This window comes from Taudactylus pleione, unplaced genomic scaffold, assembly GCF_031769625.1.
Source record: "Taudactylus pleione unplaced genomic scaffold, aTauple2 ptg000410l, whole genome shotgun sequence".
In the NCBI taxonomy this organism is placed as follows: Eukaryota; Metazoa; Chordata; class Amphibia; order Anura; family Myobatrachidae; genus Taudactylus; species Taudactylus pleione.
In genome coordinates, this window is record NW_028284812.1 from 752,888 (window position 1) to 768,289 (window position 15,402).

Sequence of the window (15,402 nt, forward strand, 5' to 3'; positions counted from 1 at the left end):
GGAGGCAGCAGATAGCCAGAGGCTGAGAGTTATATAGTGGAAGGTGCAGGGTCCCCAGCAGCACAGAGTATATCAGGAGATGGGTGATGTGTCAGTGAGGTAGGGCTGCATGTGACAGGGGCAGTGACATGATGTGAGGAGGGGAATGGAGGCAGCAGGAAGCCAGAGACTGAGAGTTATATAGTGGGAGGAGCAGGGTCCCCCAGCAGCACAGAGTAGTTATATGAGATTTCTGTGTCACTGACATGAGAATATAGTGGTCTCATAAACCTATTTACCGGAACTGCAGTTTAAACATCCAAAATGTATTCTTAAAGAACAAAAAAAATTAAGCTATAGGAGATTGTAGTAATTGCTTGTTGTATAAGCTATTTTCTCAGTTTGGTATGAGTGGGACTTATGTCCGTTTTCTTTTTGGTGATTTTTCATGTGGTAAATATTCTGAACTTTGTGATGCTGTAACCAAGGGGAACAGAGCATTAGAACATTCACAGGGCTGGATCCTCCTATAGCCAATCAGAGCATGAGAACATTCACTGGGTGGGATCCTCCTCTAGCCAATCAGAGCCCTAAAATATATTTACATTGCTGGATCCCCTATAACCAATCAGAGCAATGGAACAGTGACATAGTTTTGCATCTTAAATATGTCAATGGGGTGGTAAATTCTCTTTAATCAGTCGCCTCAATAATGTATTTTATTTATAGCTGTAGATTCTATAACCTGTAAGAAGAACATCCAAGTACTTTTAATATTGTTTTCTCATCACCAGTTTAATTGGTAAGGAGATACCACAGGTTAAGCTCCATTTTAGTAACTAACCCTCCACTATGCTGATGGTGAAATTGTTCTTCATTCACACCTGACGGCCCCTTGTCCCTGGTCAAGGCCAGATTAACAATCGAGCGCATGGGTTTACAGCTCCAGGCCTCCACTTAACAATAGGCCCCTCATAATGACAGCACGATAATGACCAGCTGGCCACATGGTCAGCCTTATGTTATAAGTTGTATTTCTATTTTCTTCACAAAATGATGCAATTACTAATACATATATAGGGAGACATTGGGGCTGATAGTGTAGGTGGTGTACACACCCACACAGCACTGGCCACACCTCCTCTGCTTCTCACAATAGACCCCTGATCATTTTGAGCCCCAGGCCCATGTGACCCTTAATCCGGCCTTGTACCTGGTGCTTACTATGGAAAGTTAAAGCGTTACATCAGCTGGATGGTATTTGAGTTCTGAAGCATACACATGTCTGTCCATCCCGCAGTCAATAAGGGCATTATAGCTTTCACTGGGCTGATTCATCCTGTTTATAACCAATCAGAGCACTAGAACATACACAGGAGTAGACCAATTTGTAGCCAAGCAGAACATTAGAACTTACATGTGGCTAGATAAACCCGCAAACCAATCAGCATATACAAAGATGGACACACTTGTAGCCAATCAGAGCATTAGGGCATGCACAGAGATGGACACAATTGTAGCCAATCAGCATTTGGACATACACAGAGATGGACACACTTGTAGCCAATCAGAGCATTAGGGCATACACAGAGATGGACACTTGTAGCCAATCAGAGCATTAGGCCATACACAGAGATGGACACTTGTAGCCAATCAGAGCATTAGGGCATACACAGAGATGGACACTTGTAGCCAATCAGAGCATTAGGGCATACACAGAGATGGACACTTGTAGCCAATCAGAGCATTAGGGCATACACAGAGATGGACACACTTGTAGCCAATCAGAGCATTAGGGCATATACAGAGATGGACACTTGTAGCCAATCAGAGCATTAGGCCATACACAGAGATGGACACTTGTAGCCAATCAGAGCATTAGGGCATACACATAGATGGACACACTTGTAGCCAATCAGAGCATTAGGGCATACACATAGATGGACACACTTGTAGCCAATCAGAGCATTAGGACATGCACAGAGATGGACACTTGTAACCAATCAGAGCATTAGGGCATACACAGAGATGGACACTTGTAGCCAATCAGAGCATTAGGGCATACACAGAGATGGACACTTGTAGCCAATCAGAGCATTAGGACATACACATAGATGGACAAACTTGTAGCCAATCAGAGCATTAGGCCATACACAGAGATGGACACTTGTAGCCAATCAGAGCATTAGGCCATACACAGAGATGGACACTTGTAGCCAATCAGAGCATTAGGGCATACACATGTAGCCAATCAGAGCATTAGGACATACACAGAGATGGACACTTGTAGCCAATCAGAGCATTAGGACATACACAGAGATGGACACTTGTAGTCAATCAGAGCATTGGGGCATACACAGAGATGGACACTTGTAGCCAATCAGAGCATTAGGGCATACACAGAGATGGACACTTGTAGCCAATCAGAGCATTAGGGCATACACAGAGATGGACACTTGTAGCCAATCAGAGCATTAGGGCATACACAGAGATGGACACTTGTAGCCAATCAGAGCATTAGGGCATACACAGAGATGGACACTTGTAGCCAATCAGAGCATTAGGGCATACACAGAGATGGACACTTGTAGCCAATCAGAGCATTAGGGCATACACATAGATGGACATACTTGTAGCCAATCAGAGCATTAGGACATACACAGAGATGGACACTTGTAGCCAATCAGAGCATTAGGACATACACAGAGATGGACAAACTTGTAGCCAATCAGAGCATTAGGCCATACACAGAGATGGACACTTGTAGCCAATCAGAGCATTAGGACATACACATAGATGGACACTTGTAGCCAATCAGAGCATTAGGGCATACACATAGATGGACACACTTGTAGCCAATCAGAGCATTAGGGCATACACATAGATGGACACACTTGTAGCCAATCAGAGCATTAGGACATACACAGAGATGGACACTTGTAGCCAATCAGAGCATTAGGGCATACACATAGATGGACACACTTGTAGCCAATCAGAGCATTAGGGCATATACAGAGATGGACACACTTGTAGCCAATCAGAGCATTAGGACATACACAGAGATGGACACTTGTAGCCAATCAGAGCATTAGGGCATACACAGAGATGGACACTTGTAGCCAATCAGAGCATTAGGGCATACACAGAGATGGACACTTGTAGCCAATCAGAGCATTAGGGCATACACAGAGATGGACACTTGTAGCCAATCAGAGCATTAGGGCATACACAGAGATGGACACTTGTAGCCAATCAGAGCATTAGGGCATACACATAGATGGACACACTTGTAGCCAATCAGAGCATTAGGACATACACAGAGATGGACACTTGTAGCCAATCAGAGCATTAGGCCATACACAGAGATGGACACTTGTAGCCAATCAGAGCATTAGGCCATACACAGAGATGGACAAACTTGTAGCCAATCAGAGCATTAGGCCATACACAGAGATGGACACTTGTAGCCAATCAGAGCATTAGGCCATACACAGAGATGGACACTTGTAGCCAATCAGAGCATTAGGGCATACACATAGATGGACACACTTGTAGCCAATCAGAGCATTAGGGCAGAAACATAGATGGACACACTTGTAGCCAATCAGAGCATTAGGACATACACAGAGATGGACACTTGTAGCCAATCAGAGCATTAGGGCATACACATAGATGGACACACTTGTAGCCAATCAGAGCATTAGGGCATATACAGAGATGGACACACTTGTAGCCAATCAGAGCATTAGGCCATATACAGAGATGGACACACTTGTAGCCAATCAGAGCATTAGGCCATACACAGAGATGGACACTTGTAGCCAATCAGAGCATTAGGGCATACACAGAGATGGACACTTGTAGCCAATCAGAGCATTAGGGCATACACAGAGATGGACACTTGTAGCCAATCAGAGCATTAGGGCATACACAGAGATGGACACTTGTAGCCAATCAGAGCATTAGGGCATACACATAGATGGACACACTTGTAGCCAATCAGAGCATTAGGACATACACAGAGATGGACACTTGTAGCCAATCAGAGCATTAGGCCATACACAGAGATGGACAAACTTGTAGCCAATCAGAGCATTAGGCCATACACAGAGATGGACACTTGTAGCCAATCAGAGCATTAGGCCATACACAGAGATGGACACTTGTAGCCAATCAGAGCATTAGGGCATACACAGAGATGGACACTTGTAGCCAATCAGAGCATTAGGCCATACACAGAGATGGACACACTTGTAAAACATTCATAAGATAAAAGGAAATCCTGCTGTAGAAACTGCCGCAAAGTTACAAGTGTAAATAAATAATAATTCTTTATGAATGAGCGGTAATAGTGTATGTGCACTTTGTTACGCTGTATGATTCTTTCTTATATGTACTGTTTTTTTCTCTTTACAGCCAACCCTGCATCACATCCCGGGTCTGGAGGTAGGCTTACATCAGACGTTAAGAAGCATTATCATGTATTAGTGTCCGTGTATATAGTAAAGAACAGGTGCTGTGAATTACAAAGCAAAGACTGACATTTGTAGATATGATGCAGAGATATAGAATACACTGTTCAGTGCTCCCCTGACGCTCAGATAGGAAGTAACGATTCCCCTTCCTGGTCAGTGTCTAAGTGGGATCTCATACAGGACAAAGGCCCTGACCAGAGCGCTCGCACTGAATCAGGGCCCACCTCCATTAATATGGAGCGTCCTCCTGGACGCTCGTATAGCTGTGGGTCACCACCCACAGCCTATACGAGCGTGCAGGATGATGGTCGCGATGGTCTTGACCATCGCGACCATCGCCAGTGCGAGCAGAAGCCTGCGGTTGAGTTTCTCAACCGCAAGGCCAGGAGTGATTTTGGCTCTATCAGAGCCAAAATCACTCCCACTGACATCACTAGTGATGTCAGTGGGGCCGGCTTCTGACGGTAGGCGTTCCCTTGGGAACGCCTCCGTCTGGCAGGCACGCCCACCAAAGGGGGCGTGCTGTCAATCAACATCGACAGCACGCCCCCTTTGATCAGACACAACGAGCGAAGGAAAGTCCTTCGCTCGTCGCGTCTCGCGCATGCGCACGACGGAGCTCCCTCCGTCGTGCGCATGCGCCGTGCACACCATCGACCCACTTGCGAGCGGACAGCCGCTCGCGAGTGGGTCTGAATCAGGCCCAAAGAGCTGAGAACTCTGCTGGTGCTGCCGCTGTATATACTGTATTTGATTTGGAAGGCACTACAATGCCCAGCAGTGCTTGACAAGTGGGGATAGCAGGACATGTATTCAAAATATCATTGAAAACAAAGGGCAGCTCATGGCAGGTCCTTCATTCTAATTAGATATACAGTAATTGGATATAACGTTCCTCTTATTCATTTACTGTATTCTATTCACCTCAGTGATACACAGAAGTATAAATGAATGTATAATAGAGGTGTTACTGGCCCTGTAAGGTGTCTAATGCTTTGTCTTGTTCTACAAAGGGTGAAGTGTCGGGAGTTCTCGGTGAGGTAAGATGCCGTGTAGTGACACAGTGCAGTGCAGGTAATCTGCCAGTGGGTGGCGCACAGACTGGGAAATCTCACTGTACGGGTGTAATCTCTGCTGGAGACTGGAGCACAGTGACCGATGGTTTCAACACTCTAGAGCACAGGTTCTCAACTCGGTCCTCAGGACCCCATACAGTGCATGTTTAGCAGGTCTCCTTACATAATTACTAGTGAAACTGATAGCTGCACCTGTGGATCTTTTAAAATGTGTCAGTGACTAATGAATACACCTGTGCCCCTGCTGGGTAACCTGTAAAAAGTGAACTGTGTGGGGTCCTGAGGACCGAGTTTGAGAACCACTGCTCTAGAGCTAGATAACGTACAGACACTGGGACTGATTCAGGGTTGGGAGCAAAGCAAAAATAAATTCGCCAGTAACTGTGCACCTTGGTATAACCATGCAGCGGGGGGGCAGCCCTCGCCCGGTACATGATCTGTGCTCCTGTATTCCACAAGGGGAAATACTAAAAATATGAGGTGTCCCCAAATAAAATAGTAACATTAACCCCCCCCTCTCCCCAAGCTGGCAGAACAGCACAGAGGCGATGCCAGGAAACGCTGCCCCTCTGGAAATACCCTCAGTTCTTTCCCATAAGTTCTAGCCATGCCACCCATCCTTATATTCTGCAGTGGGCTGTATTAGTGTCATATGAAAGTCAGGAATAACATTGGGGCGGGGGATGCTTTATATATGACTGGGGCGGATGACGGAATAAGACTGATTTGTACTATTATCTATCCAGCATGAGACACATTGACGCACCAAAATGCATGACTTCATAACAGCGTGACGCCCTGGCACACCCCACCCCGCCCCACCCCATTCTCCTAACATGTTTGTGGTGTGGGAGCAGTGTTCTAGCCTTGCTATATTGCTGCTACTAAGGTTGGTTTTACTTGTAGCCAAATGAATGAACTTCACATCCATATAAATGTGAATTAATAACCGTATCCGATTCTCAGCGCCTGGGTTTCTCATTAGGCCGAGTAGAGATAAATAAGATGGAACATCACCTTGTATTTTGCTAGGAACCATTGAGTAGTTTTTGTGTATTTGTTTTGTCACAATTCTCATCTCCCCAATCTCCTGTAGTCCATGGAGAGGTTTAGTCTAAAGAGCATACTCTCTCCAGAGACAGCAACGTGCTACATGGGATGAAGATCAGAGCATAATAAACACCATCCAAGATGCACAATATATACAGTCAGGTGCATTGACAGAATTGTCATATTTTGGCCTCTATTCACCACCACAATGGCTTTGAAATGAAACAAACAAGATGTGCTTTACCTGCAGACTTTCAGATCTAATTTGAGGGTAATTACATCCAAATCGGGGGAACGGTGTAGGAATTACAACGGTTTCTATATGTGCCTCCCACTTTTTAAGGGGCCAAAAGTAACGGGACTATCAACTCAAAAGCTATTTCATGGACAGGTGTGGGCTATTCCCTCGTTATTTCATTAACAATTAAGCAGGTAAAAGGTCTGGAGTTGATTCTAGGTGTGACATTTGCATTTGGAATCAGTTGCTATCAACTCTCAATATGAGATCCAAAGAGCTGTCACTATCAGTGAAGGAAGCCATCATTAGGCTGAAAAATCAAAACAAACCCATCAGAGAGATAGCAAAAACATTAGGTGTGGCCAAATCAACTGTTTGGAACATTCTTAAAAAGAAAGAACGCACCGGAGAGCTCATAAACACCAAGAGACCCGGAAGACCATGGAAAACAACTGTCGTGGGTGACAGAAGAATTATTTCCCTGGTGAAGAAAAACCCCTTCATGACAGTTGGCCAAATCAAGAACACTCTCCAGGAGGTAGATGTATATGTGTGAAAGTCAACAATCAAGAGAAGACTTCACAAGAGTGAATATAGAGGGTTCACCACAAGATGTAAACCATTGGTGAGCCACAAAAACAGGAAGACCAGATTAGAGTTTGCCAAACAACATCTAAAAAAGCCATTACAGTTCTGGAACAACATCCTATGGACAGATGAGACAAAGATCAACTTGTACCAGAGTGATGGGAAGAGAAGAGTATGGAGAAGGAAAGGAACTGCTCATGATCCAAAACATACCACCTCATCGGTGAAGCATGGTGGTGGTAGTGTCATGGCGTGGGCATGTATGGCTGCCAATGGAACTGGTTCCCTTGTATTATTGATGATGTGACTGCTGACAAAAGCAGCAGAATGAATTCTGAAGTGCTTCGGGCAATATTATATCCTCATATTCAGTCAAATGCTTCAGAACTCATTGGACGGCGCTTCACAGTGCAGATGGACAATGACCCGAAGCATACTGCAAAAGCAACCACAGAGTTTTTTAAGGCTAAAAAGTGGAATGTTATGCAATGGCCAAGTCAATCCCCTGACCTGAATCCGATTGAGCATGCATTTCACTTGATGAAGACAAAACTGAAGGGAAAATGCCCCAAGAACAAGAAGGAACTGAAGACATTTGCAGTAGAGGCCTGGGAGAGCATCACCAGGGATGAAACCCAGCGTCTGGTGATGTCTATGCGTTCCAGACTTCAGGCTGTAATTGCCTGGAAAGGATTTGCAACAAAGTATTAAAAAGTGAAAGTTAGATTTAGGATTGTTTAGTTTGTCCCATTACTTTTGGACCCTTAAAAAGTGGGAGGCACATATAGAAACCATTGTAATTCCTACACCGTTCACCTGATTTGGATGTAATTACCCTGTAATTAAATCTGAAAGTCTGCAGTTAAAGCACATCTTGTTTGTTTCATTTCAAAGCCATTGTGGTGGTGAATAGAGGCCAAAATATGAAAATTCTGTCAATGTCCCAATATTTATGCACCTGACTGTATAAAGGATAAATTACAATCGGATACAGTGAGAATATGGGTACTGGTGACTGTTCTCCTGGGAAGACTGTAAAAAAGGTCAAAGATAAGTTAATTAATAAAACATTGCAGCATATGCAGGTTTATATGTCTCTGATCTGAGAGCTCCAGTATGCCTTAGTATACATTTATGTCACAGGTTCTCAAGCTCAGTCCTCAGGACCCCAAACATGGCATGTTTTCCAGGTCTCCTCACAGAATCACAAGTGAGATAAAATGTGTCAGTGAGTAATGAGCACACCTATGCACCTGCTAGGCGTCCTGGAAAATGTTACCTGTGGCTTTAGAGCCCCCCCCCAGGTGTCCATATGGGAGCATTAGCTATTAAATGTCTCTGAGCAGCTTGTCTGACATACAAAGACCTGGGGGCTTATGTAATCGCTTGCGAGCTGCATCCATTGCGGGGAAATCCTGCGAGTCTTCTATTATTATAGCGGCAATCATTTTAAAGGCAAAACCAACTTGTTTTTGCCTTTTAAAATAATTGCCGCTTTAAGAATACAAAGTTTGCAGAAGTTCCTGCAGTGGCTGCAGCTCGGAACCTATTACATAAGCCCCCTGGTTTATAACGTCCACCTCAGAATCCAGCTGTCTCTTGTCTGAGTGATGTGAATGTCTCATTTAGAAGGGGGTCACCTTCAGGGGATGTGTAATGATTGGAGAACTGGATTTGTCTGTGCTATGGACACGACAGGTCTGTATGTTGGCCTCTTGTTCTGTGACCACCGGCAGAGACCGAATCGCTCATCACATCCCATCCGTCTAACATAATCTGGTTGAGGAGATTGAATTTAGCATCTTTGTAAATATATCCCACTGTGAATCCTCCTGAGCCTGTGAGATGGAGCTGCTGGTCCAGTTTGCTGGGTGTAAGGGTCGTGATTTACCTCAGCTCTATACTGTATGTCAGAGAGTGCCTGGTTGTGTTCCGGCTGTGCCCCAGGTTACTGACTGCCCCAGGTGCCTTCATGCTGATACTCCCCGTACTGGTGCCAGGGTGATGGGATTATCTGTACAGTGATAATAATGGTCTCTTTTCTCTTCTTCCTGCTTCCCATTCTTTCCACTTTGGAAATGCAACAGCTGCTTGTACCCGGATTCTTCAGAGAAAAACTTCTAGACTCGGTATTCTATGCTCTTCCTATATACCCCGTACACCTCTCAGATCTACCCCAGTGGCCATCCTTTATGCTTTACACCTCTCCGATCTACCCCATGTATCTCCTTTATGTCTCACACCTTGATCTGGACGCCTGTCATTAGTACCTTGCCGGGATTTCACAGTCGGGAAGCTGGCGGTCAGCATTGCGAATGTCGGCTTCCTGACTGCATCCCCTTTAATCTACCCCAGCAATCCCCTTGTATTTCTCATGCATCTCTAATCCACCCCAGTTACCCTCCTGTAAGTCTCACACATCTCTAATCTACCCCAGTTACCCTCCTGTACAACTCACACATCTCTAATCTACCCCAGTTACCCTCCTGTACGTCTCACACATCTGTAATCTACCCCAGTTACCCTCCTGTACGTCTCACACATCTGTAATCTACCCCAGTTACCCTCCTGTACAACTCACACATCTCTAATCCACCCCAGTTACCCTCCTGTACGTCTCACACATCTCTAATCCACCCCAGTTACCCTCCTGTACGTCTCACACATCACTAATCTACCCCAGTTACCCTCCTGTACGTCTCACACATCTCTAATCTACCCCAGTTACCCTCCTGTACGTCTCACACATCTCTAATCTACCCCAGTTACCCTCCTGTACGTCTCACACATCTCTAATCTTCACCAGTTACCCTCCAGTACGTCTCACACATCTCTAATCTACCCCAGTTACCCTCCTGTACGTCTCACACATCTCTAATCCACCCCAGTTACCCTCCTGTATGTCTCACACATCTCTGATCTACCCCAGTTACCCTCCTGTACGTCTCACACATCTCTAATCCACCCCAGTTACCCTCCTGTACGTCTCACACATCTTTAATCCACCCCAGGTACCCTCCTGTACGTCTCACACATCTCTGATCTACCCCAGTTACCCTCCTGTATATCTCGCACATCTCTAATCTACCCCAGTTACCCTCCTGTACGTCTCCCACATCTCTAATCTACCCCAGTTACCCTCCTGTACGTCTCCCACATCTCTAATCTACCCCAGTTACCCCCCTGTACAATTCGCACATCTCTAATCTACCCCAGTTATCCTCCTGTACGTCTCACACATCTCTAATCCACCCCAGTTACCCTCCTGTACGTCTCACACATCACTAATCTACCCCAGTTACCCTCCTGTACGTCTCACACATCTCTAATCTACCCCAGTTACCCTCCTGTACGTCTCACACATCTCTAATCTACCCCAGTTACCCTCCTGTACGTCTCACACATCTCTAATCTTCACCAGTTACCCTCCAGTACGTCTCACACATCTCTAATCTACCCCAGTTACCCCCCCTGTACAATTCGCACATCTCTAATCTACCCCAGTTACCCTCCTGTACGTCTCACACATCTGTAATCTACCCCAGTTACCCTCCTGTACAACTCACACATCTCTAATCCACCCCAGTTACCCTCCTGTACGTCTCACACATCTCTAATCCACCCCAGTTACCCTCCTGTACGTCTCACACATCACTAATCTACCCCAGTTACCCTCCTGTACGTCTCACACATCTCTAATCTATCCCAGTTACCCTCCTGTACGTCTCACACATCTCTAATCTACCCCAGTTACCCTCCTGTACGTCTCACACATCTTTAATCTTCACCAGTTACCCTCCAGTACGTCTCACACATCTCTAATCTACCCCAGTTACCCTCCTGTACGTCTCACACATCTCTAATCCACCCCAGTTACCCTCCTGTATGTCTCACACATCTCTAATCTACCCCAGTTACCCTCCTGTACGTCTCACACATCTCCGATCTACCCCAGTTACCCTCCTGTACGTCTCACACATCTCTAATCCACCCCAGTTACCCTCCTGTACGTCTCCCACATCTCTAATCTACCCCAGTTACCCCCCTGTACAATTCGCACATCTCTAATCTACCCCAGTTATCCTCCTGTACGTCTCACACATCTCTAATCTTCACCAGTTACCCTCCAGTACGTCTCACACATCTCTAATCTACCCCAGTTACCCCCCTGTACAATTCGCACATCTCTAATCTACCCCAGTTACCCTCCTGTACGTCTCACACATCTGTAATCTACCCCAGTTACCCTCCTGTACAACTCACACATCTCTAATCCACCCCAGTTACCCTCCTGTACGTCTCACACATCTCTAATCCACCCCAGTTACCCTCCTGTACGTCTCACACATCACTAATCTACCCCAGTTACCCTCCTGTACGTCTCACACATCTCTAATCTATCCCAGTTACCCTCCTGTACGTCTCACACATCTCTAATCTACCCCAGTTACCCTCCTGTACGTCTCACACATCTTTAATCTTCACCAGTTACCCTCCAGTACGTCTCACACATCTCTAATCTACCCCAGTTACCCTCCTGTACGTCTCACACATCTCTAATCCACCCCAGTTACCCTCCTGTATGTCTCACACATCTCTAATCTACCCCAGTTACCCTCCTGTACGTCTCACACATCTCCGATCTACCCCAGTTACCCTCCTGTACGTCTCACACATCTCTAATCCACCCCAGTTACCCTCCTGTACGTCTCCCACATCTCTAATCTACCCCAGTTACCCCCCTGTACAATTCGCACATCTCTAATCTACCCCAGTTATCCTCCTGTACGTCTCACACATCTCTAATCCACCCCAGTTACCCTCCTGTACGTCTCACACATCACTAATCTACCCCAGTTACCCTCCTGTACGTCTCACACATCTCTAATCTACCCCAGTTACCCTCCTGTACGTCTCACACATCTCTAATCTACCCCAGTTACCCTCCTGTACGTCTCACACATCTCTAATCTTCACCAGTTACCCTCCTGTACGTCTCACACATCACTAATCTACCCCAGTTACCCTCCTGTACGTCTCACACATCTCTAATCTACCCCAGTTACCCTCCTGTACGTCTCACACATCTCTAATCTACCCCAGTTACCCTCCTGTACGTCTCACACATCTCTATCTACCCCAGTTATCCTCCTGTACGTCTCACACATCTCTAATCTACCCCAGTTACCCTCCTGTACGTCTCACACATCTCTAATCTACCCCAGTTACCCCCCTGTACAATTCGCACATCTCTAATCTACCCCAGTTACCCTCCTGTACGTCTCACACATCTCTAATCTACCCCAGTTATCCTCCTGTACGTCTCACACATCTCTAATCTACCCCAGTTACCCTCCTGTACGTCTCACACATCTCTAATCTACCCCAGTTACCCTCCTGTACAACTCACACATCTCTAATCTACCCCTGTTACCCTCCTGTACGTCTCACACATCTCTAATCTACCCCAGTTACCCTTCTGTACATCTCACACATCTCTAATCCACCCCAGTTACCCTCCTGTACGTCTCACACATCTCTAATCCACCCCAGTTACCCTCCTGTATGTCTCACACATCTCTAATCTACCCCAGTTACCCTCCTGTACGTCTCACACATCTCTAATCTACCCCAGTTACCCTTCTGTACGTCTCACACACCTCTAATCTACCCCATTTACCCCCCTGTACGTCTCACACATCTCTAATCTACCCCAGTTACCCTCCTTTATGTCACACACCTCTAATCTACCCCAGTAACCTCCTGTACGTCTCTATGTGTAATCTGTGCCTGTGCTATGAATATGTACTGTCGTTACCCGTGACATGACAGGTCTGCACCATTGTAAGGATTTGTGCAGCATAAATAAACCATCCTCCAGTTAATGGACCAAAGGGCCATGTTATAGTTGGTGACAGCAGAGGGCTTCATGTAACAGGGGTGTGATGTGAGGAAGGGGTTAGGGGTAAAACAAACATTGGTGTACAGTAAAACACATCGCACATAGCCCGCTTGCGGTTACTGACGGCTCTGAGTGTGGCTCTCACAGGCTATTGGCTGTAGACTCCTGACCGTGTCACATCTGCATTATCGGTCACATGATGCCTGTGATATGTATCTGCACCTGTTGTATAAATGGGTAGATGCTGTAATACCAATATGTTACGGTGTGATTTGCCTACTGGCCCACGTGATTTTGCCAGATTCCCAAACATGTACATTTACTGAGCCCCACATCGCAGACTGCTCATCTCGTTTTGCAGACTTCACCTCAGCTTCCATGTTACCACAAGCAGGCCTCCGATCACATACAAGGACCCCCCTTTGTGACACACACTCTGAAATTTTGGGACCCAGAACTTTACACTATTGTCAAATTTATACCATCATATGGTTATGATGCGATGAGATGTGGTAAACCCTGGCAACCATCTGATACCGGACTTCTGCTGACCATCCCTAGCCCAGGGGGTCTTTGAGAGGGGCAGCAGAGCACACAGTTTGTTGTACGGCTAAAACTGGGACATATCCTCACTACACCCCGCCCCAATTTGCTAAAGATCCACCCCTATCCGCCCAGAAACTCTCACCATTGGTCAACACCCTGCCCCATTTGCTGCCTGTCAATCGGGAGTGACCCGCCAAAACTATTCATTTGCGTATTTACATGCTGTCTGCTTTTTACGTGATTTATTTGTTTAGTACTTTGAATATCGCTGCCCGTGGTTAATGAAGGCCAGCATTAGGGCTTGGGAAGTAATATTTAGTAAGTGGTCGAATCGATGCCCCCCATTTTGCGTTTTCATGTCACATTTTGGCAGACAGGTCAGCGCAGTCACAGGTATTATGAATGCAAGCTTCCTGTTACACATGTGACAACACCGGCCCGGTACTCCCTCACTCTCGTCATTTATTTAAGCCATAAATGAGGGGAGATCATAAAGGTGTGGGGGAGGGGGCTGGACTTCAATGCGCTCTTTATATCTTGGCACATCCTAAAAGTGCACTGCGCTTACTACGGAGGCGTTCTGCGATGCACCGCGTATGTAACAGTATCTCAGAGTGGGGAGGTTACTGTGTATATTTATATTGCTCAAAGTGAGTCTGCAATTTATTATAAGTGTCTGCCAGGCTTTATTACAAAACAGTAGTAGCGGATATATATACGCTTTTACCCTGTACCGCCATCTGCTGGCCAAAAGCTGTAGCTGCTGTTTATTCATTATAACATATGACCGAGTTAAAAAAAAATCTGCCCCTGTTTTTATTTTAATGTTGAGTAGATACTTCAGTTAAAGATTTGGATTATCAGTACCCTTTCAAAGTAAGACTGTACGTGACATCTTCTACTAATATAGTTGTCTCTGTGTGTGTACTAAAGTATTAACCGCTGGTCTCTGTACTGCATGGTATTGTCATATCCACCAGATACTCCCCCTGCCGGTCTGTTTCCAGCTAGATGAAACAGCGTACCGTAGATCGCAGGACACGTGATGTCACCATGCTTAATGCTGCCTGGGGATAGCACCATGTACTCAGGACCAGCCGCTCCATCTTTTTCAGTGTTTTACTCCCGCGTTGTTCATGCACAAGTTTTGCGTCATAAACCCGAACCAATAATCTGCACTTAGAACTGCAGCCGATATTATTACATCGCACACTTTGAATTTGCAGCTGGTTTACTCGCTATCCGCTATATTACTTCTTTTGACAACGCTTCTGTTTAACTGAGTTTATGTATCATTACAATGTTATAAAATTAAACCGTTACATTCAGGATGAGCGATACGGAGAATGCACAGGGGATGGGACGGTCCTGTCATTTAGTGAATCTCAGCAGTTCTCTCCATTCTGCTGATGTCTGAGATCTGGAGAGGGGATTACAGATCGGAATGAAAGCACAAAGTACTGGTGCAGTTTATTAGTGTTCATCTTGGGGCATTAAGCCTAAATTAATTAGCTAATTAGTAAACGCAAGCGATCGAAAGCAAACCAG

At 45.7% G+C, this 15,402-nt stretch overlaps 1 protein-coding gene across 1 annotated transcript in view; it reads left to right on the forward strand.

The window, feature by feature from the left end:
* DYSF (dysferlin) overlaps positions 1-15,402 on the forward strand; it is a 705,898-nt gene that overhangs the window by 506,278 nt on the left and 184,218 nt on the right. Inside the window, exons 35-36 of the mRNA XM_088447021.1 lie at positions 4,396-4,425; positions 5,468-5,494. Of these exons, the coding sequence (XP_088303147.1) occupies positions 4,396-4,425; positions 5,468-5,494 (57 nt within the window). The remainder of the gene's footprint in view (positions 1-4,395; positions 4,426-5,467; positions 5,495-15,402) is intronic.